General features: G+C 36.5%; 3 protein-coding genes across 3 annotated transcripts in view; 1 reads left to right on the top strand and 2 right to left on the bottom strand.

The window, feature by feature from the left end:
- Window positions 1–213: 213 nt before the first annotated feature.
- On the bottom strand, window positions 214–2,192 carry LOC136816556 (uncharacterized). The gene is made up of 4 exons (XM_067072898.1): window positions 2,120–2,192; window positions 1,733–1,809; window positions 981–1,501; window positions 214–874 (listed from the first exon to the last, which is right to left on the bottom strand). Exons 1-4 carry the CDS (start codon window positions 2,168–2,170, stop codon window positions 291–293), a joined length of 1,233 nt encoding a protein of 410 aa, XP_066928999.1. The 5' UTR covers window positions 2,171–2,192; the 3' UTR covers window positions 214–290.
- A 2,781-nt stretch (window positions 2,193–4,973) lies between these two features.
- Window positions 4,974–23,581, bottom strand: part of LOC136816553 (vacuolar protein sorting-associated protein 8 homolog) — a 37,744-nt gene continuing 19,136 nt past the window's right edge. The window contains exon 6 of the mRNA XM_067072894.1: window positions 4,974–6,454. Coding sequence (XP_066928995.1) covers window positions 5,645–6,454 — 810 coding nt within the window. The 3' untranslated portion in view covers window positions 4,974–5,644. The remainder of the gene's footprint in view (window positions 6,455–23,581) is intronic.
- LOC136816555 (golgin subfamily B member 1-like) lies at window positions 6,849–23,256 on the top strand. Its single transcript, XM_067072896.1, has 14 exons — window positions 6,849–7,287; window positions 7,588–10,324; window positions 10,514–10,609; window positions 10,782–11,470; window positions 11,607–11,656; window positions 12,226–12,439; window positions 12,893–14,233; window positions 14,340–15,615; window positions 15,812–15,907; window positions 16,079–16,539; window positions 18,444–18,842; window positions 19,208–21,941; window positions 22,053–22,148; window positions 22,320–23,256. The coding sequence occupies exons 1-14, from the start codon at window positions 6,903–6,905 to the stop codon at window positions 23,032–23,034; spliced, it is 11,289 nt and encodes a 3,762-aa protein (XP_066928997.1). The 5' UTR covers window positions 6,849–6,902; the 3' UTR covers window positions 23,035–23,256.

Consider the following 23,581-nt stretch of genomic DNA (forward strand, 5'->3'; position numbering starts at 1 on the left):
TTCTGATAACTTGAACAACAAAAAACAAGATAGTTAAGTTATTTCTAACCCCCGGATTTTTTTTTAAATGTTGGTTTTTCGTTGACTTAGGCCCATTTTCAATGGATTTCTTCAATTTTTTTTTCCAGATTCGATATAATTTGATTGTCAAATGTCTTTCCTTCCTTGTTTATCTAAATTTAGGGATTTATTTGCTTTTAAAATGCTCAAAAATTAACTCCTAAAGGGGGAGGGGTGTTAAAAATACTAAAAATCTTATCAAATAGCTAAAGATTGACCAAAGAAATATACTATTCATCATCACTGTCCTCGTCATCGTTGGTGCCGTCATTTTTACAATTAGTACACCGACACATATCTGTGCAAATCAGGTTATTTTTTAGACATTTGCAACGTTTAGATTGACAGCCTGTTTTACACTTGCACATGCTGAGTTCAATCAATGCAATGGGTGCAGGTAAATTATCTGTCATAATAGAATCAATTGATGTCCCGTTGAGTTCCCAGCCATAGCCCAGTGGATCTGGAAGTTGTTGGAAGGGATGATGCGAACGTTTGAGAACCATGCATACAAAGTGCGCCCGAAAGATTTTGTATTTTAGTGCACTCATCGTTGGTGGCAATGAAGAAGCATCATATTGGCATTTCGAAAATTGGAACCATCGGAGTTGTGGCAAAGTGTACACGTTGTTGCTACTACCACCATAAATATTTACAACAAACCGTTCGATTTGATCTAGCGTATTCAGGTCAGGAAGATCTTCTCCAATACCCAAATTTGCAAGAGCTGACAAAATTGAACTGTCTGAGTTAAAGAATTCGTTCCAACACGTGGTTTTTGATTTTCCGGAAAATCTGCCTATCTGATCACAGCCTATAATGAAGGGGATTTCAGAAAAAATATGATTTTCGTAAGAGAGACATCTAGAAAAACATGTCATTACTTTACGCTCTTGTTCACTAATCAAATTGATATTTACCTGTTAATACGTGAAATCCAAGAATAGCTTGAGCTCTCAAAGGGCCGATTTCATTGTAGCATTTCATAATTGGGATGTCACGTTCTTTGTCACCAGTACCAATGCGAAATACAGTAGACATGGGAAGTCGCTCGTAATAATGTATAAGGAGTAAGAATACGTCTGTGTCAGAAGCAACAACGACGCAATCAGAAAATGGATCATTCTTCGCCACGTTCAAAGCATGTAAAACGATCAAGGTGTCAGCTTCTTCGTGGTCGTGACGCATTAGATCGTCAGATAGTTGTATGTTTGAGATGGTTTGTTGCGAGTAAGTGATCGCGATTTGTACCGTATCCATCATTGCCTTCATTGTGAACTCCGCAAGGTATTCGGTCAATGCCTGTTTTGTTTCGATGTGCGCAAGAAGTTGCTTGAGTGGCTTCTTGCTGATATCTGAATCACTTGTCACAATGTACCTCACCTCGTTTCCAGATGTTCGTTTCTTACGCGTTCTTGATTTCAGTGATTGACTGATGTATCTGAGGAAGAATATGAACTAAACAATAAGAAATGAATTGCCTAAACTTATTCAATTTTATGCTTTTGAAGTCCTAAAAACTTTTATTGATTAGTTAACTGGTATGGTCAATTATATATCTCTTTATGTTGTCTATTATGCTCCTTCTATCTCATAGCTAAATATTCTGTCTCCAAATTGACAGTGACTGCTATCAAACAATAACCATCAAAAACGAGTTTGATACTGGTACCTGTCAAATACTAGTCTTATTTCGTCGCAACCCTTTGATACGTTCTTAACTTTCTCTACAAAGGCTTCTGCAAAGTGCTATAAAATAAAAAGAGAAAAACGATAAAACATTTTACATTTAGAACAGAGCTAGTAGTTGGTTCATAATTTAGGACCTTTTTTGTTCATGTAAAACTACACGGTGAAATGGTTATTATTAACTCGACAATAGTATAGTGGGGTCTCCATAACTCGAACCTCCATGTAATTGAAATTTTCATTTACTCGAACAAGTTTTCTCGCACTTAAAGTAAACAAAATGCTAACCAGTTTTCAATAACTCAAAAGATTTGTATTCCATGAGCGTGTTTGAGTTATGGAGCTCCCAATATTAAAAGTTTTTCCTTACTTTCCAAGTTTTGATGTTGTCACTCTTGTCGATTCGATTAACAAGTGCCATGCCGTCAATGATCACGACACGTGGAGGCAATGAAGAATATAGGAGTCTTGGTAAGCTAAAGAAGAGAAATATTTAGGTTTTGTGTAGTAACATCCGTGATAGATTTAGTTCTAAGTGGAAAATTATATCTTGACTGTTTGAGGATGAGTTTTAATCGAATTTTTAAAGGTTTGTTTACTTTTTGTGTAGACAAGACGAGGGAGTGCCGGAGGAATCACCCCAAGGGGCTTGTTTTGCTTTGTCTCAGTCGGGTACAACTCGATAATAGTCCGAGATCGTAGCTTACGGCTTTCCGAAATGATTCTCTAGTTGAGGCCGACTGCACCCCCGCCATTAGATTTGCTCCGCTTATAAAATGGCGTCGTGATCGTGAACTCCGAAATGGCGTATATTTTCACGATTTTGTGGCTTTTAGGGGGGGGGGGCGTACGGGTTTGAGGGTGTGACGGTATTAACCCTTTTTTCTGTCGGTGTTTCGGTGTTTGACGAAAAATGTGACGGTATTTCGGTGTCAAACATGCCATGCAGCATGTTCATGCATGCAGTGACAAAAAAAAATAAGGATTTTACCAAAGTTTGCTGTCGGTGTTGACGGTAATCCAAGAAAAATATGCGTCAGTATTTCGGTGTCTGTTACTGTCAAATCATGCATGTTCGTTGGTTATGTTGAAATACACATTACACGTTTTATTTTTTATTAGAACCCAGTTTATAAGAACATTGAGGCTGAAATTCTTCGAAAAATTAAGAACATCGTAAGAACATGCCCAGCCTCAGTTTGGAAAAAAATGACAAGAAACTATAATTTTTCCTCTTTTGAAGCAGTTTTAACCGAACTTGAGGATATGGATTTTCTAAAATCGAGAGTCAAATATTGTCCAAATTTTACCAATTTTAAGTGCTCTTTATTTTGCATGATATTGCCGATTTAGAGTATAGTCTGAAAAGTTAAGAACGCATTTAAGAACATTTTAAGCTGAAAACTGCCAAAAATATAAGCACATCCAGGCTCAGTCAAATTTTAGGTGTTCTAATAAAAAAAAACGTGTATTAGCCGTTCTTTGATGCAAGTAGACTAGTAAACTAGTCGTTGAAAACAGATCCATATACAAAAAATTCAAGCTCCAAATAAAAATAATAAGAATCGAAGAAGTGAGGTTGCGTGTCTTTTCTGAATTTCAATAGCCTCGACCCAACGGATTAGAATAGGTGGATTAAGAACTCATAGAAAACACTCCTCGTTAGGTTATCAAACTTTTTTACGAGTTTGCTAGCAATTAAAACTTGATAAGTTGTAAAAAAGTTGTAAAAAATCATTACTTTCAACATTTTCATTGATCATTACGTATCACGTGGTACATTTTAAATAAGAAAATGCACTTTTTTAGCCCTTTCTATCCAATGCAGAAATTAGCCAAATAATTTGAAATTTATTTATCTAATTCTAAATACAGTCTTCTTTCACCAGTATGCAACCCATTCGTGACCCATCGATAGTTTCTTAGTTATAGACCATACGTTAATTTTCACTTATCTGAAGATTGCCATTGACAAAAGATTAAAAATTTACATTAAAACTGGTCTAGCGTTTGTTGATGCTAAAACTTAAGTGCAGGATTTAAAATATTTGCAAAATCATCAAAATTGATCAAATCATAGGACAAATTCGTTTTCGAAACTGTATAAATTGGAAAATTGTTCTTATAAAAACAATGAAAAAACTAAACGAGGAGTGCGCAGAGTCATTTACAGATTTTTCTTGTAACAATGAGAAGACAATGGATCTCTCTTGGGAGCAACGAGAGAAGTTAATCCACCTATTCTAATCCGTTGCTCGACCCCTTCCCGACCTACAGGACCTAAAGCTTTAGCGTATCGGCTGATAAAATTTCTGCATCTTGGTGCCAAATAAAGGCGCACATCCATATTACGTACAGCACAGGCGTACATTTCTTCAGTTGAGTCAAATGAAAGGATAAAACAGGTGAATTCTCAGGCAAGTTACGGCCTGTGCAAAAAATTCGATAAATCGTGACGGCCAGTTGTTCCATCCACCCCCTTTTCGGGGAAAATTTTTGGTTTTTCTCACATATTAATACCTTTCCAAAAAGTCCTGGGCCAAAAATTCTGTTTCAGCCATTTTGGGAAATTTAAAGCATAACACTTTTTGCTGACGTCAGCAAAAGCTTAAACTGCTAATAACTCCTGGAATATTTATCCAAAGGAGCTCAAATTTTGTACGAAGGTAGGGTTTATTAATATCTCTCGTTTCCAAAAAAAAAAATTCAAAACGAATTGCTGACGTCAGCAATGATTAGCAATTTTCTTTTTTCCTCAAAAAATGCTGACGTCATCAATTTTTAGGGAAATTTTTTTTTTGAAAATGAAAGATATTCATGAACCCTACCTGTACAAAATTTGAGTTCATTTCCATAAAAATTTCAGGAATTATTGACATTTTAAGTCACGCATTATTTGATACGTTAATTTTTTGCACAAGCCTTAACTTGCCCGAGTTTTTCGCTTACGTCTCCTTCTAAAACCCCTCTCCATCGGAAAATGTTTCCGAGAAGACACCCCCCTCCCCTATCCCGCCCCCATTCTAAGTGCGTCATTTTGTTTCAATCACAGATTTAATCCATCGTCCACAATTCGGCGAAAATTTTAATGACTTTACACTTGGTCTTATTGCTTTGGAAAGGTTGAAGAATCCCAATTTTCGGCATTTAAACTCGTATATATGACATACATATTATTTGAATACCCCAATCGGAGAAACTGGGAGAAATTGGGAGAACGTTAATTTAGCTCTTACTTAATTTAGATTTATCTTACAACTGAATTCAAAATCATTTTAGAAAAATATTATAAACATTATAAAAAATTCTACGAAATACAAGTATGGTTACGCTCTTCAGAGCATGTTCTAAACTTTTCTTCTGGGAAAAGACACACGAAGTCCAGTTGTCATGGGTGAGGTACCATTTTGAAGGTTTCTAAGAAATTTTTCTGGAAGGTGTCTGCAGCCGAGTGCTGTTGTTTTAAGCATGCAATCTGCTTCTAAAATGACGTTATGTTTTTCAAAAGAGCACTCCTACGCAACCGTTTTCGATGATTTGTGCAAAAAAGTTTGTCTAGTACAGACACAAAATTTCTAACGAAAATTGATTCACGGCAAGATCTTTAAAAAAGAAACGAAAAATCACCCGTGGTCGCCCGCGGCGGCGGTACAGTTTTAGAATTTACAAAAATTCGGAAACAGTAACATCCCTCAGTCCTTTTCGGAAAAAGCCAGAATCAAGCGGCTTCTTTTTAGTTCCTCTTAAAAGCTATGATATAGATACAAAAGATACTCTCAAAGCACACAATGGAGTGAAGATAAAAAATCCCATACATTTGGAAAATAAAAACTAGAAAGTCAAATTATTAGGTATCATAATAATCAAGGCATTGAAAACGCACCAGTTAAAAAACTTATCTATTATGTAAAGGAGGAGGTGCCAGTTTCAACGAAAACTTATCATCTCTCAAGTCCCCTCGACTTCCCGTCGAAGAAGTTCGTTTATCAAAAATATTTCCACTTCGTTGACGATGGCTTGAAGAGGAGCCGTTGACTAGTTCTTTAAACAATGCATTTTTAGCAGCTTTATTGGTATCGTTCCATAAATTACACAAACCTTTTTCTTGTTCGGTGCTCAAATTCACAAAGAAATCAGCTTTCTTGCCAGGTTTCTTATTTTTCCCAGATTTCAGATCCTTGCTATTACTGTTTCCACGACTGTTTGTTCGGCGGTAGGTAACGGTCCGCATGACATTTGACTTGTTGCATAGAACGCATACCGGTTCCTCTTCAAACCCGATCGATCCTTCCAGACAGGATTTATGAAAAATATGTCCGCACCGGAAAAAAATGATTTCACTACGATTGTTGGATGCGGATAAGGATGTAAGGTTTTCCGTTGTATTGGTAGACCGGAAACATAATTCACATTTGGAAGTGGCCGGTTGAAATCCACGTGATAAAAACTGTTTCTGTCGTTTATACTGACCATGTAAATCACGTCCAAGAATCTTTTTAGTTGTTTCTAGCAATGTTAATTCATAATTATACGTTTCCAACATACCCAAAATAAGTTCTTTAATTTCACCGAATTTCCCCGATTTGTAAGTTGGATCTTGCATAATTTTCTCCAATACAGCAGGCATTGAGATGAATGACATCATGTTGTTGAGGACTTCTTTGGTGAATTCTTTGAAAACCAAGAAATGTGAAGACGACGTGTTCTAGAAATGAGGAAGGAAAGGAACTTGAATAGGAAGAAAGAGTGACGCCCTCCCCTACCTTCGGGTGGATAGGTATCGAAAGAGGAGCCTTGAGGTCACCTCCGACTGCGGTCGCAGACTTACTTTACTTACTTACTATCAAAAATTTCTATAATGGTTCAATGGTGTAAATAACTGTCTTACCAACAGCATAATTGAAAAGAGTGTGTGAGGACAAAAATCATAATCTATCTTCAAACTAAAGCTTTTTCGTAAACATCAAAGATCCACACGCGCATGTACGTCGCAAATCTGAATAAATTGACGTCACAGGAAAATTGACGTCAAATAAAGTTTTGATTCTATCAATACGCGTCAATTTAAAAAAAAAAAACTCAATCAAGATTCAGAATTTTGGAATTTGGTTTGAGACGCACGCGTCTTGTATTTTGTTGGAAAACTTGCAAATATGTTGTTAAATTCGAAAATTATCGCTAAAATGGATATCTCCAGCATGCAGACATGCGAGCTCTGCCCTGAGCAGATATTTTTATCACAAATGGAGTTGGATCACCATAAAAGTTCGCATCAAGCAGAAAATGAATCAGTTCGGAATATTACTTCAACCAAACTGGCACAGCTCAAGAAAACCAAAAAAATCCTTTCAGCTAAGTTCAAAGCAATCAAGAATGAAGTCAGCTTAATGTGTAAGTGGAATGCTCACGATGAAAAGGCTGTTGGGCTTCTTGAGAAAGAACTGGTTTCTCTTAAACAACAAATCGATGAGAAAGATACCGTAATAAAACTTTTCAGTGACAACCAGGTGAAGTCGGCTACCAATGACCTCGTTTATGGTAAGAATGTTTTCGATCTCACTTATTTCAGAATTAAATCTATAGCAATTTTGATATAGTGCTCTTATAAAAATTATAATTATACAACTCAATCAAGACAACATATCATACAGTTACCTAAAAAAACTTTCGACAATTTACCCTGTCAGCCCGAAACTCACTCAGAGCAAAACTATTACTACATTTAGCTTATAAACATAAGTGCCTCAACTATACCAGGACTTTCAATTCCGAATTGAAGATTTTTTCTCCATTCAGAGAGGATCCTATAAAATAACTTGTATTTTTGATTCTTTATAGAGTTCAAAAAACGATTAGATGCTGAGTATGGAGAACTAATGCGTCGGACCATAAAGCGTGACCAACCTCAAACATCTTCATCAAACTTATCTATATCTGCTGGACCTTCAAAGGAACATTCATCTTCAAACTGCACATGTGCTACAGCTGAAACCAATCTTGAAAAGTTTTCTGAGGAGGTTTCAGAACTAAAAGAAAAACTCTCCGAATCCACTGCCCTGGTTCAAGACATGACTCTGAAAAATCAAGAGGTTGAAGGTGATCTTGCACAGGCCGTGGAAGCTCTCGAATCATCAAATATAACTATCCGACACATGATGCAGGATAAGGAAAAGATCGAAGCCAGACTCCACGCGAACGAAGAAAAGATCAAAAAACAATACGAGCTTATTCAGGATCACGAGAAACGATCTCCCTCGGTCGAGATTCAAGAAAAAATCGCTTTGCTTCATGAGCAATTGACGGCAACAGATGCAGAGTTGGTTCATCTGATGGAGTGTGTCGATGAAAAAGAAAGTGATCTAGCGCATGCGCATGGTGAACAAAAAATGATGGAAAATGAAAACGTTATCCTCACACAACTCATTGACGAGCTTAGGGAAGAACAAAAAGAAATGTGCTTACAATGGGAAGATGAAATGAAAGAACTCTTATCTAAGCAGCGATCACTGGAACAAGAGAATCAATCCTTACTTTGCAAGCTGGCCGATTATGAGGTTGCAAGTAGAGACCAGACAGTTAAGATCGATCAGTTGACTTTGTATGTTGAGGAGCTAGAATGCCACAAGGCTCAAGACAAGGAACAAATTGCACTTCTGACTGCTGAGCGAGATGAGTTAAAGCAAAACTTAATTTCCCTTCAACAAACACATGAAAAATGTATCGCAGAGAAACAAAAATTGATGGCTTCAAGTGAAAAATCTGTAGAGGATATGCGTCTCAAGATGCAAAAATATTTAGATGATGAAAAAGAAACATCACAAGAGCTTCAAGCAAACCTTGAAGAACAACTCAAGGAATTACGGCGTAAACATAGGACTGAAATCTCAAAGTACGATGGCGAGATGTTAAATCTTCAAAACACCATTGAAGATCTTGAGAAAGAGATTAACATCGCAAAGGCTCTACCAAAAGTTGATACTGGAAAAGTCAAAAGCTTGAAAAAAGACTTGTCGGACGCAAACTTTCAACTATCGAAAAAAGCAGAGCTTGAGAATACAGTAGAGGAACTGAGGCAGGATCTAAACTCCACTCAAAGGTCATTAGATGTCGCCAACAGTCGGAAAGATTCTTTTCGAAAGGAAATTAGTGAACTAAAAGAGTCGCTGGACACAGAAATAGGAAAGACGAGTGACTTCAGGCGTCAAAGAGACCTTGCCGAGAAAAAGTTTAACAATCGTCAACAGCAACTCGCCAGAGCTGAAGAAGATGTTGCCACTATTAAAACTCAATTTGTAAGTTTAAAGAAACAGCTGGCCTTAAAAGACACTGAACATCAAATAGAGATAGAACGATTGATGGTTCAGATTAACGATCTGCAAATAGAGAAGGATCATGCTCAAAAAAGTGTCTGTGAAAATCAGAAGTTACAGTCAGATATTGCAAAGATTACCTCGGAGAATGAAACGCTCTCTATTGAAGTTTCAAACAAGAACAAGTCCGAAAAGAATCTTACTGATGAAATCAAATGTTTAACTAAAAAAGTCCAACGGTTAGATGTTGTCTCAGCGGGCAACGAGAAGCTTACATCACAAAACGAAGCGTTATGCGCAGAAATCTCAAATATGAAAGAACTAGAGAAGAGCCACGTGGAGGAAATCCAATCCCTCACAATTAAAATCAATGATTTGGAAAAACTTCAGCAATCTGCACCTTCGAAAGACAAGCTTCTCCACTTAGAGGAAGAGCTCGCTAGTGCCAAGGAACAACAAGAAGAGATTATCTTCACAAATGATAAGATCAAAAAGCAATACAACGCTGCTAAAAATAAATTAGCCACAAGTCTTGACGAAACCGAACATCTCAAGGAAAAATCACTGCAGGCAGAAAAGCTAACAAAAGACACAGAGCTGTTACTTGAGAAAAAACACAAAGAACTGGAAGCGAAAACTACAAAACTACAGAAACAAGACCGAGAAATTTCACAATTTCTCGATCAACGCTCTGACTTGAAAAGCAAGATTACAAAAGTGGTAAAAAACAGTGAAAAGCTCAAAATGGCGAAAGAGTTGGCGGAGCAGAAATTAAAGGAGGAGAAGATAAGAACAACAGAATTGGGAGAAATAGTAAATGAGCTTCGAGACAAAGACCATAAAGCTACCGAAGTTCTACTTTTCGAAGAGCAACGAAAGAGGTCAGACCTCGAAGGGATCATCGATCAAATGAAACTAAGAGATCATCAAACTCATAAAGAACTTACGAGTGAAAAACAAAAGACATCCAAACTTGAGCAAATGGTTATTCAAATGAAAGCTGAAATGGAAGCTATCAAGATGGCAAACCAGTCGTCAAAAGCTGACGAATTTTCCCAGAGAACGGAAGAAACAGTTGAACAACCAATACCACTTTTTCCAGCTAAAGGTGAAACATCTGGTAAACAACAAACTCGTATTGTCAATGATGATTTTTTGGACGGAGTTTCTGCATGTTCGTCTGAAGAAGAAGAAGAAATCACACCAACCGCTTCACAAATCTCTTTAAGTGGTGAAATACCGGAACAAGCTGATCGTGATGAAAGGTAAGGTTTCCTAAACACCATCCTGCTCAATTTACTTTGTGTTCAGCCTTTTATAGATTTTTGGAGAAACCTACCAAAAGAAAGTGATAGACCTTCACGCTTTTTTTCTAGTCACGGAAACTGTATATCCCAGTGTGAGCTCGAAAGTGTACTAATTAAAGTATGAATTTAATTTTTTTTTATCTTCAGCATCATCGATGATGATGAGCAACGCCAACCTCAACAAGTATCTGAAAACGTAGATTTCTATTCGTCAGATGACGATCTCAATACAGCTCTCCTCAGGTAGGTCATTTTTATAGTTTTCTTAACAATATTTCTTTCAAAATAATTGTCTTCGAAGAATTTGTAAAAAGAAATTCCTTGTGCGACCTCTTTACGGTTAATATCGTGCTTTAAAAAAAATCCTTATCGTACAATGAGTAAAGCAAGCAATTTCCTTTGTTTTCTTTTTCAGAAAAGAGACGGTTGTATTCCGCACATCGCCATCGATGTCATCCAACGACGATGAACATGATATTGAAATCCCTAAACGCCAATTGAGCGAAAAAATCATCAATGGATTTGAAAAGTTCCATAACGAGGATTTCGGTGACTTATCTGGAAAATATGTGAAAGTCATTTCTGAGAAGCCATCACTAGATGCTTCAGTTACTCACAACCATGCATCCTTGCCTGACTTAGTCTTAAATAACTCCGTTAACTCCAGTGATTCCGATGTTTCACTGAAGGCTGATTCTTCATCATCGGAAAGCCTCCTATCAAGTGGATCAAGCTCTTCAGAATCCATCAACAAACCATCCAACGCCTCCAAAAGAAACAAGAAGAAAAACAAGAAGGGTAAAAAAATCACCAACAAACACATGCCCATCTACTTCTCAAACAAACTGTCATCAGGAGCATCACAAAAAGGCGAAGCATATTCCAACTATAAAATGCTCGATGATAAATCGAATGGTAACCGAAAATTAAAATCTTCCAACACTGGAGCCAAAACTCAACCAATAGCCAACAAAGGAGCCAATATCAGGAGATTATCAGCTGTTTTCTCCAAAGAAACCATCCCACCATTTGTAACGAATAAGTGCCTTCCAGAGCCATCCAAAATCTCAAGCATCAAAGAAAAATTTGAGAACCTTGGCTGCCGTGATTAATCCAAACAAATTATTTTTTTCATAATTAAATTTTTTACCAAAGTTTTTTTTTCGCAGATTTTTTCCCATAAATTATTTTTCTCTCATACTGATATTTGTAATTTTAAGTTTTCATAAATATATTTTAGCCCGTAAAGAAACTCGAACACTTAATTTCATTGTTTCTTCTCCCTCGAAGGTGAGAATTTTAAATCGTAGGTCCAAAAGTGTCCTTTAGTTTTGCAGGACAAGTTTTGATTTGTCCAGACAGTTTTTAAATTGAAGTGAGTAATAGGAGAAAAAAATTCTGCAATCTTCCAGTAGAGAGTAAGCAATAAAGAAGAAATGTTATAAAAGTATTTATCACATATACTGCCCTTCTACGATGGGCAAAGAAGAAGAAGCATTTCGAAGAGCGGAAAAATAGCCATTTAGGGACCAATATCTCAAATGTAAGAAATTTTAGATCACGCGGCATCTAATCGATGACGTCATCAGATGGCAATTGCATCAACATTGATGTAGAGGACTTGTCAGCTGGTATAGAACAATATCTATACTATAACATATTCAAACTCACAGGGGTGGTTAACCCTTTAACTGCGTGGCATTTTTTACACCCTCGACCTATTTGCCAATGCCGGCATATGCCGACATGAGAAAAAAGTAGCGATTTTCACTTCATTTTCTGAATCATATATGAAGTATTAGCCAAGGACTATAATTTTGAGTTGAACATTGTAGAATAGTTTTTTTCAACTGGCACAGCTGAAGAAAACCAAGAAAATCCTTTCAGCTAAGTTCAAAGCAATCAAGAACGAAGTAAGCTTAATGTGTAAGTGGAATGTTCACGATGAAAACGTTGTTGAACTTCTTGAAAAAGAAATGCTTTCTCTCAAGCAACAAATCGATGAGAAAGATACCGTTATAAAACTTTTCAGTGAAAACAGGGAGAAGTCAGCTATCAATGACCTCGTTGATGGTAAGAATGTTTTCTATCTCGCTTGTTCCAGAGTTAAATCTATGGCAATTTAGATTAAGTCATTGTATAAAAATTCTATGTATACAACTCAACCAAGGCAACATAATATACGATTACCTAAAAAATCTTTCGACGATTTACCCTGTCATACCAGAACTCACTGAAAGCAAAACTACCACTACATTTAGTGTATAAATCATAAGAGCCTCAACTACACGTCTTCATTGACAAAAGAACTTCAAATTTCGAATTAGTCGTCGGGACTCCTTTAGACTAAAGTCTACTTCTGGCTGAACTTTGCTTTCTAATAATTTTCTAATAAGTCCAGTGAATCGCGCCATCCAGTCTATAAAAAAGCTTTAAGTGAACCTACTAGAAGATACTTTTTAAAGTTCAGTACCGCAAGATTTTTTCTCCCCCAGAGAAGATCCTTGTATTTTTGATTTTTTATAGAGTTCAAAAAGCGATTAGATGCTGAGTATGAAGAACTGATGCGACGAGCCATAAAGCGTGACAAACCTCATACATCTTCATCAAACTTATCTATAACTGCTGGACCTTCAAAGGAACATTCATCTTCAAACTGCACATGTGCTACAGCTGAAACCAATCTTGAAAAGTTTTCTGAGGAGGTTTCAGAACTAAAAGAAAAACTCTCCGAATCCACTGCCATGGTTCAAGACATGACTCTGAAAAATCATGAGGCTGAAGGTGATCTTCAACAGGCCGTGGAAGCTCTCGAATCATCAAATATAACTATCCGACATATGATGCAGGATAAGGAAAAGATCGAAGCCAGACTCCGCGCAAACGAAGAAAGGATCAAAGAACAATACAAGCTTATTCAGGATCACGAGAAACGATCTCCCTCGGTCGAGATTCAAGAAAAAATCGCTTTGCTTCATGAGCAATTGACGGCAACAGATGAAGAGTTAGTTCATCTGATGGATTGTGTCGATGAAAAAGAATGCGATCTAGCGCATGCGCATAGTGAACAAAAAATGATGGAAAATGAAAACGTTATCCTCACACAACTCTTTGACGAGCTTAGAGAAGAACAAAAAGAAATGTGTGAAGATGAAATGAAAGAACTCTTATCTAAGCAGCGATCACTGGAACAAGAGAATCAATCCTTTCTTTGTAAGCTGGCCGATTATGAGGTTGCAAGTAAAGACCAGACAGTTAAGATCGATCAATTGACGTTGTATGTTGAGGAGCTAGAATGCCACAAGGCTCAAGACAAGGAACAAATTGTACTTCTGACTGCTGAACGAGATGAGTTCAAGCTAAACTTAATTTCCCTTCAACAAACACATGGAAAATGTATCACAGAAAAACAAGAATTGATAGCTTCAAATGAAAAATCTGTAGAGGATATGCGTCTCAAGATGCAAAAATATTTAGATGATGAAAAAGAAACATCACAAGAGCTTCAAGCAAACCTTGAAGAACAACTCAAGGAAATACGGCGTAAACATAGGACTGAAATCTCAAAGTACGATGGCGAGAGGTTAAATCTTCAAAACACCATTCAAGATCTTGAGAAAGAGATTAACATCGCAAAGGCTCTACCAAAAGTTGATACTGGAAAAGTCAAAAGCTTGGAAAAAGACTTGTCGGACGCAAACTTTCAACTATCGAAAAAAGCAGAGCTTGAGAATACAGTAGAGGAACTCAGGCAAGATCTAAGCTCTACTCAAAGGTCATTAGATGTTGCCAACAGTCGGAAAGATTCTCTCCGAAATGAAGTTAGTGAACTAAGAGAGTCACTGGATACAGAAATAGGGAAGACGAGTGACTTCAGGCGTCAAAGAGACATTGCCGAGAAAAAGTTTAACAATCGTACAGCAACTCGCCAGAGCTGAAGAAGATGTTGCCAGTATTAAAACTCAACTTGAAGGTTTAAAGAAACAGCTAGCCTTAAAAGACACTGAACATCAAAGAGAGATAGAACGATTGATGGTTCAGATTAACGATTTGCAAATAGAGAAGGATCATGCTCAAAAAAGTGTCTGTGAAAATCAGAAGTTACAGTCAGATATTGCAAAGATTACCTCGGAGAATGAAACGCTCTCTATTAAAGTTTCAAACAAGAACAAGTCCGAAAAGAATTTCATTGATGAAATCAAATGTTTAACTAAAAAAGTCCAACGGTTAGATGTTGTCTCAGCCGGCAACGAGAAGCTTATATCACAAAACGAAGCGTTATGCACAGAAATCTCAAATATGAAAGAACTAGAGAAGAGCCACGTGGAGGAAATCCAATCCCTCACAATTAAACTCAATGATTTTGAAAAACTTCACCAATCTGCACCTTCTAATGAGAAGCTTTTCCACTTAGAGGAAGAACTTGCTAGTACCCGGAAACAACAAAAAGAGATTGTCTTCATAAATGATCAGATCCAAAAGCAATACAACGCTGCTAAAAATAAATTAGCCACAAGTCTTGACGAAACCGAACATCTCAAGGAAAAATCACTGCAGGCAGAAAAGCTAACAAAAGACACTGAGCTGTTACTTGAGAAAAATCACAAAGAACTGGAAGCGAAAACTACAAAACTACAGAAACAAGACCGAGAAATTTCACAATTACTCGATCAACGCTCTGACTTGAAAAGCAAGATTACAAAAGTGGTAAAAAATAGTGAAAAGCTCAAAATGGCAAAAGAGTTGGCGGAGCAGAAATTAAAGGTGGAGAAGATAAGAACAACAGAATTGGGAGAAATAGTAAATGAGCTTCGAGACAAAGACCATAAAGCTACCGAAGCTCTACTTTTCGAAGAGCAACGAAAGAGGTCAGACCTCGAAGAGGTTATTGATCAAATGAAACTAAGAGATGATCAAACTCATAAAGAACTTACGAGTGAAAAACAAAAGACATCCAAACTTGAGCAAATGGTTATTCAAATGAAAGCTGAAATGGAAGCTATCAAGATGGCAAACCAGTCGTCAAAAGCTGACGAATTTTCCCAGAGAACGGAAGAAACAGTTGAACAACCAATACCACTTTTTCCAGCTAAAAGTGAAACATCTGGTAAACAACAAACTCGTATTGTCAATGATGATTTTTCCGACGGAGTTTCTGCATGTTCGTCTGAAGAAGAAGAAATCACACCAACCGCTTCACAAATCTCTTTAAGTGGTGAAATACCGGAACAAGCTGATCGTGATGAAAGGTAAGGTTTCCTAAACACCATCCTGCTCAATTTACTTTGTGCTCAGCCTTTTATAGATTTTTGGAGAAACCTACCAAAAGAAAGTGATAGACCTTCACGATTTTTTTCTAGTCACGGAAACTGTATATCCCAGTGTGAGCTCAATATTGGAAAGTGTACTAATTAAAGTATGAATTTAGTTTTTTTTTATCTTCAGCATCATCGATGATGATGAACAACGCCAACCTCAACAAGTATCTGAAAACGTAGATTTCTATTCGTCAGATGACGATCTCAATACAGCTCTCCTCAGGTAGGTCATTTTTATAGCTTTTTAACGATATTTCTTTCAAAATAATTGTCTTCGAAGAATTTGTAAAAAGAAATTCCTTGTGCGACCTCTTTACGGTTAATATCGTGCTTTAAAAAAAATCCTTATCGTACAATGAGTAAAGCAAGCAATTTCCTTTGTTTTCTTTTTCAGAAAAGAGACGGTTGTATTCCGCACATCGCCATCGATGTCATCCAACGACGATGAACATGATATTGAAATCCCTAAACGCCAATTGAGCGAAAAAATAATCAATGGATTTGAAAAGTTCCATAACGAGGATTTCGGTGACTTATCTGGAAAATATGTGAAAGTCATTTCTGAGAAGCCATCACTAGATGCTTCAGTTACTCACAACCATGCATCCTTGCCTGACTTAGTCTTAAATAACTCGGTTAACTCCAGTGATTCCGATGTTTCACTGAAGGCTGATTCTTCATCATCGGAAAGCCTCCTATCAAGTGGATCAAGCTCTTCAGAATCCATCAACAAACCATCCAACGCCTCCAAAAGAAACAAGAAGAAAAACAAGAAGGGTAAAAAAATCACCAACAAACACATGCCCATCTACTTCTCAAACAAAACTGTCATCAGGAGCATCACAAAAAGGCGAAGCATATTCCAACTATAAAATGCTCGATGATAAATCGAATGGTAACCGAAAATTAAAATCTTCCAACACTGGAGCCAAAACTCAACCAATAGCCAACAAAGGAGCCAATATCAGGAGATTATCAGCTGTTTTCTCCAAAGAAACCATCCCACCATTTGTAACGAATAAGTGCCTTCCAGAGCCATCCAAAATCTCAAGCATCAAAAAAAAATTTGAGAACCTTGGCTGCCGTGATTAATCCAAACAAATTATTTTTTTCATAATTAAATTTTTTACCAAAGTTTTTTTTTCGCAGATTTTTTCCCATAAATTATTTTTCTCTCATACTGATATTTGTAATTTTAATTTTTCATAAATATATTTTAGCCCGTAAAGAAACTCGAACACTTAATTTCATTGTTTCTTCTCCCTCGAAGGTGAGAATTTTAAATCGTAGGTCCAAAAGTGTCCTTTAGTTTTGCAGGACAAGTTTTGATTTGTCCAGACAATTTTTAATTGAAGTGAGTAATGGGAGAAAAAAATTCTGCAATCTTCCAGTAGAGAGTAAGCAATAAAGAAGAAATGTTATAAAAGTATTTATCACATATACTGCCCTTCTACGATGGGCAAAGAAGAAGAAGCATTTCGAAGAGCGGAAAAATAGCCATTTAGGTACCAATATCTCAAATGTAAGAAATTTTAGATCACGCGGCATCTAATCGATGACGTCATCAGATGGCAATTGCATCAACATTGACGTAGAGGACTTGTCAGCTGGTATAGAACAATATCTATACTATAACATATTCAAACTCACAGGGGGGTTAACCCTTTAACTGCGTGGCATTTTTTACACCCTCGACCTATTTGCCAATGCCGGCATATGCCGACATGAGAAAAAAGTAGCGATTTTCACTTCATTTTCTAAATCATATATGAAGTATTAGCCAAGGACTATAATTTTGAGTTGAACGTTGTAGAATAGTTTTTTTCAACAGTTTTTAACTATTCATTTTTTTCAATTCAAACCATCAAATGGAAAAATCTTGTAAAAAATGATAAATTTTCGGCAAATAGGTCGAAATTTCGCATGTCGGCAAATCCCGACAATGGCAAGGAAATCAAGCACGGGAAGGGTTAAATAGATTTTCTGAAAAAACTCTCTCCAATTCGAGTGAGTGAATGGAAAATTGAAAAAAATTTCGTGAAACTTTGATGACATAAATTTGCGCCACCAGAAGGTTTAGCGAGTCTATCATTCATTCGCCAAATTTCTCAGGTTTGGCTGGAATTTAATTTCGCAAATAATTACTTATACAATAGAAATCTTTCCTGGTTTTCTTATATAGTGAAGAGTGAAAGTATTTTGTTTTTTGCTTGTTTTACTTTTTCAAAAGAATATTGACACATGTTCTATGAATACAAATAATCTTACAATTAAAAAAAAATCGCGAATTTTGTGATCTCAGCGTTTTTTCATATCGAAATAAAAAAAATAATTTAGCTTTTCATCGATTTTACTGAGTCTCATAGTTCGCGCATGATTTTTTCACCGTCTTTTTTCATTGCTTGTATGACCCACTAGGTTGCGCGCTATTTCGACAGGATTGCGCTTCAGTTTTCTTTCACTTTATTTATTTGTGTCGTGATTCTTAAGTTTTTCAATTTTGACTTCTATTTCCTATCTCTGAATATTTTAAGAACTTTAAGTAACGTGACGTAATAATTTAATATTCAAATACTGCATTTTTTTAAATACATAGCTTTTCAAAAAAAAACTACTTGCCAAATTTAAAAATTGACGTAACAATAAAAAAACTGACGTCAAATAAAAAATCTTCCTTTCAAAAAGAAAGCTTTCCAAAAATAAAATTCAAAAGTTTTGAAAATTAGTATTAGACGCACGCGTCTTGTATTTTGTTGTAGAGAAACTTGCAAATATGTTATTAAATTCAAAAAATATTGCTCAAATGGATATCTCCAGCATGCAGACATGCGAGGTCTGCCCTAAGAAGATATTTTTATCACAAATGGAGTTGGATCACCATAAAAGTTCGCATCAAGCAGAAGATGAATCAGTTCGGAACATTACTTCAACCAAACTGGCACAGCTGAAGAAAATCAAGAAAATCCTTTCAGCTAAGTTCAAATCAATCAAGAACGAAGTTAGCTTAATGTGTAAATGGAATGTTCACGATGAAAACGTTGTTGAACTTCTTGAAAAAGAAATGCTTTCTCTCAAGCAACAAATTGATGAGAAAGATGCCGTTATAAAACTTTTCAGTGAAAACCAGGACAAGTCGGCTACCAATGACCTCGTTTATGGTAAGAATGTTTTCTCTCTCGCTCATTCCAGAATTTTGATATGGTCCTCTTATAAAATTATAATAATACATTTCAACCAAGGCAACATAAGTTACCTAAAAGTTCTTTCGACGAACTACCCTGTTTTCCCGAAACTCAACCAAAGCAAAACTACTACTACATTTGTCGTAATATCTTCGATATTTGGGGTTAGGATACATTTTCTTAGGCCCTTTCCTTATAGACTTTCTTGCCTTACTTTATTATTTTAACAACTAAACATGGTTATGATGTATTTCATGTTGTGCTATTTTAATTTCTAACTTCCATAAATCCAAGTCACCGGTCAGAGAAGATCCTAATTTTTGATTTTTGATTTTTTATAGAGTTCAAAAAGCTTATAGATGCTGAGTACGAGGAACTGATTCACCAGGCCTTAAAGCGTGATCAACCTCAAGTAACTTCATCAAACTTATCTATAACTGCTGGACCTTCAAAGGAACATTCATCTTCAAACTGCACATGTGCTACGGCTGAAACCAATCTTGAAAAGTTTTCTGAGGAGGTTTCAGAACTAAAAGAAAAACTCTCCGAATCCACTGCCATGGTTCAAGACATGACTCTGAAAAATCATGAGGCTGAAGGTGATCTTCAACAGGCCGTGGAAGCTCTCGAATCATCAAATATAACTATCCGACATATGATGCAGGATAAGGAAAAGATCGAAGCCAGACTCCGCGCAAACGAAAAAAAGATCAAAAAACAATACGAGCTTATTCAGGATCACGAGAAACGATCTCCCTCGGTCGAGATTCAAGAAAAAATCGCTTTGCTTCATGAGCAATTGACGGGAACAGATGAAGAGTTAGTTCATCTGATGGATTGTGTCGATGAAAAAGAATGCGATCTAGCGCATGCGCATAGTGAACAAAAATTGATGGAAAATGAAAACGTTATCCTCACACAACTCATTGACGAGCTTAGAGAAGAACAAAAAGAAATGTGCTCACAATGGGAAGATGAAATGAAAGAACTCTTATCTAAGCAGCGATCACTGGAACAAGAGAATCAATCCTTTCTTTGTAAGCTGGCCGATTATGAGGTTGCAAGTAAAGACCAGACAGTTAAGATCGATCAATTGACGTTGTATGTTGAGGAGCTAGAATGCCATAAGGCTCAAGACAAGGAACAAATTGTACTTCTGACTGCTGAACGAGATGAATTCAAGCTAAACTTAATTTCCCTTCAACAAACACATGGAAAATGTATCACAGAAAAACAAGAATTGATAGCTTCAAATAAAAAATCTGTAGAGGATATGCGTCTCAAGATGCAAAAATATTTAGATGATGAAAAAGAAACATCACAAGAGCTTCAAGCAAACCTTGAAGAACAGCTCAAGGAGTTACGGCGTAAACATAGGACTGAAATCTCAAAGTACGATGGCGAGAGGTTAAATCTTCAAAACACCATTGAAGATCTTGAGAAAGAGATTAACATCGCAAAGGCTCTACCAAAAGTTGATACTGGAAAAGTCAAAAGCTTGGAAAAAGACTTGTCGGACGCAAACTTTCAACTATCGAAAAAAGCAGAGCTTGAGAATACAGTAGAGGAACTCAAAAAGGATCTAAACTCCACTCAAAGGTCATTAGATGTTGCCAACAGTCGGAAAGATTCTCTCCGAAATGAAGTTAGTGAACTAAGAGAGTCACTGGATACAGAAATAGGGAAGACGAGTGACTTTAGGCGTCAAAGAGACATTGCCGAGAAAAAGTTTAACAATCGTCAACAGCAACTCGCCAGAGCTGAAGAAGATGTTGCCACTATTAAAACTCAACTTGTAGGTTTAAAGAAACAGCTAGCATTAAAAGACACTGAACATCAAAGAGAGAGAGAACGATTGATGGTTCAGATTAACGATTTGCAAATAGAGAAGGATCATGCTCAAAAAAGTGTCTGTGAAAATCAGAAGTTACAGTCAGATATTGCAAAGATTACCTCGGAGAATGAAACGCTCTCTATTAAAGTTTCAAACAAGAACAAGTCCGAAAAGAATTTCATTGATGAAATCAAATGTTTAACGAAAAAAGTCCAACGGTTAGATGTTGTCTCAGCCGGCAACGAGAAGCTTATATCACAAAACGAAGCGTTATGCACAGAAATCTCAAATATGAAAGAACTAGAGAAGAGCCACGTGGAGGAAATCCAATCCCTCACAATTAAACTCAATGATTTGGAAAAACTTCACCAATCTGCACCTTCTAATGAGAAGCTTTTCCACTTAGAGGAAGAACTTGCTAGTACCCGGAAACAACAAAAAGAGATTGTCTTCATAAATGATCAGATCCAAAAGCAATACAACGCTGCTAAAAATAAATTAGCCACAAGTCTTGACGAAACCGAACATCTCAAGGAAAAATTCCTGCAGGCAGAAAAGCTAACAAAAGACACTGAGCTGTTACTTGAGAAAAATCACAAAGAACTGGAAGCGAAAACTACAAAACTACAGAAACAAGACCGAGAAATTTCACAATTTCTCGATCAACGCTCTGACTTGAAAAGCAAGATTACAAAAGTGGTAAAAAATAGTGAAAAGCTCAAAATGGCGAAAGAGTTGGCGGAGCAGAAATTAAAGGAGGAGAAGATAAGAACAACAGAATTGGGAGAAATAGTAAATGAGCTTCGAGACAAAGACCATAAAGCTACCGAAGCTCTACTTTTCGAAGAGCAACGAAAGAGGTCAGACCTCGAAGAGGTTATTGATCGAATGAAACTAAGAGATGATCAAACTCATAAAGAACTTACGAGTGAAAAACAAAAGACATCCAAACTTGAGCAAATGGTTATTCAAATGAAAGCTGAAATGGAAGCTATCAAGATGGCAAACCAGTCGTCAAAAGCTGACAAATTTTCCCAGAGAACGGAAGAAACAGTTGAACAACCAATACCACTTTTTCCAGCTAAAAGTGAAACATCTGGTAAACAACAAACTCGTATTGTCAATGATGATTTTTCCGACGGAGTTTCTGCATGTTCGTCTGAAGAAGAAGAAATCACACCAACCGCTTCACAAATCTCTTTAAGTGGTGAAATACCGGAACAAGCTGATCGTGATGAAAGGTAAGGTTTCCTAAACACCATCCTGCTCAATTTACTTTGTGCTCTGCCTTTTATAGATTTTTGGAGAAACCTACCAGAAGAAGTATGATTTTAATTTTTTTTGATCTTCAGCATCATCGATGATGATGAACAACGCCAACCTCAACAAGTATCGGAAAACGTAGATTTCTATTCGTCAGATGATGATCTCAATACAGCTCTCGTCAGGTAGGTCATTTTTATAGTTTTTTAACAATATTTCTCTCAAAATAATTGTCTTCGAAGAATTTGTAAAAAGAAATTCCTTGTGCGACCTCTTTACGGTTAATATCGTGCTTTAAAAAAATCCTTATCGTACAATGAGTAAAGCAAGCAATTTCCTTTGGTTTTCTCTTTTAGAAAAGAGACGGTTGTATACCGTACATCGCCATTGGTTCCATCCAACGACGATGAACATGATATTGAAATCCCTAAACGCCAATTGAGCGAAAAAATAATCAATGGATTTGAAAAGTCCCATAACGAGGATTTCGGTGACTTGTCTGGCAAATATGTAAAAGTCATTTCTGAGAAGCCATCACTAGATGCTTCAGTCACTCACAACCATGCATCCTTGCCTGACTTAGTCTTAAATAACTCAGTTAACTCCAGTGATTCCGATGTTTCACTGAAGGCTGATTCTTCATCATCGGAAAGCCTCCCATCAAGTGGATCAAGCTCTTCAGAATCCATCAACAAATCATCCAACGCCTCCAAAAGAAACAAGAAGGAAAATAAGAAGAGTAAAAAAATTACCAACAAACACATGCCCATCCACTTCTCAAATAATACGTCACCGGGAGAATCACAAAAAGGCGAAGAACATTCCAATCATAAAATGCTCGATGATAAATCTAACAACAAACGAACACCTAAAGCGGATGGTAACCGAAAATTAAAATCTTCTGGCGCCAAAACACAACCAATAGTCAGCCAAGGAGCGAATATTAGGAGATTATCAGCTGTTTTCTCCAAAGAAACCATCACACCAGTTGTAACCCATAAGTGCTTTCCACAGCCATCCAAAATCTCAAGTATCAAAGAAAAATTTGAGAACCTTGGCTGCCGTGATTAATTCAAACAAATTATTTTTTTCATAATTATAATTATTACCAAAGTTTTTTTTTGCAGATTTTTTCCCACGAAATATTTTTCTCTCAAGCTTGTATTTTTTAAATTTCTTTTATAAATATATTTTAGTCCTAATACAAAAACAAATCACCTTTGTGCTTCATCAATTTTGTCTCAATTTTGGCGACTCCCATCAGATATTCCAGGAAAAATGTTATCCCTTTAAAGTGAATTTCTCCTCAGTGAAATCAATTCTCGCTAATAGCACACCGCTATGCAAACGTCATAATTATTACTTTTAACTTTTGACCGAAATCCAATCCCACAATCCTTTTCATCTTGATTCGTAATGCAAGAGACTTTTGTATTGTCAATAAGTGTATAACTGACTTGGAAAACCAATATATGCAAAGGATGATGGGATTAAAACTCCAACAAACAGTAATCTTGATGTATATTTTTAGAATCACTTTGGTATGATATTGCTATTGGAACTTCTATTAATTATCATTCAAATCTTTCTAGAATTCGAATCCCCAGCTCCCGCCAAG

This window comes from Clytia hemisphaerica, unplaced genomic scaffold, assembly GCF_902728285.1.
Source record: "Clytia hemisphaerica strain Z4C2 unplaced genomic scaffold, Clytia hemisphaerica genome assembly, whole genome shotgun sequence".
Taxonomy (NCBI): domain Eukaryota; kingdom Metazoa; phylum Cnidaria; class Hydrozoa; order Leptothecata; family Clytiidae; genus Clytia; species Clytia hemisphaerica.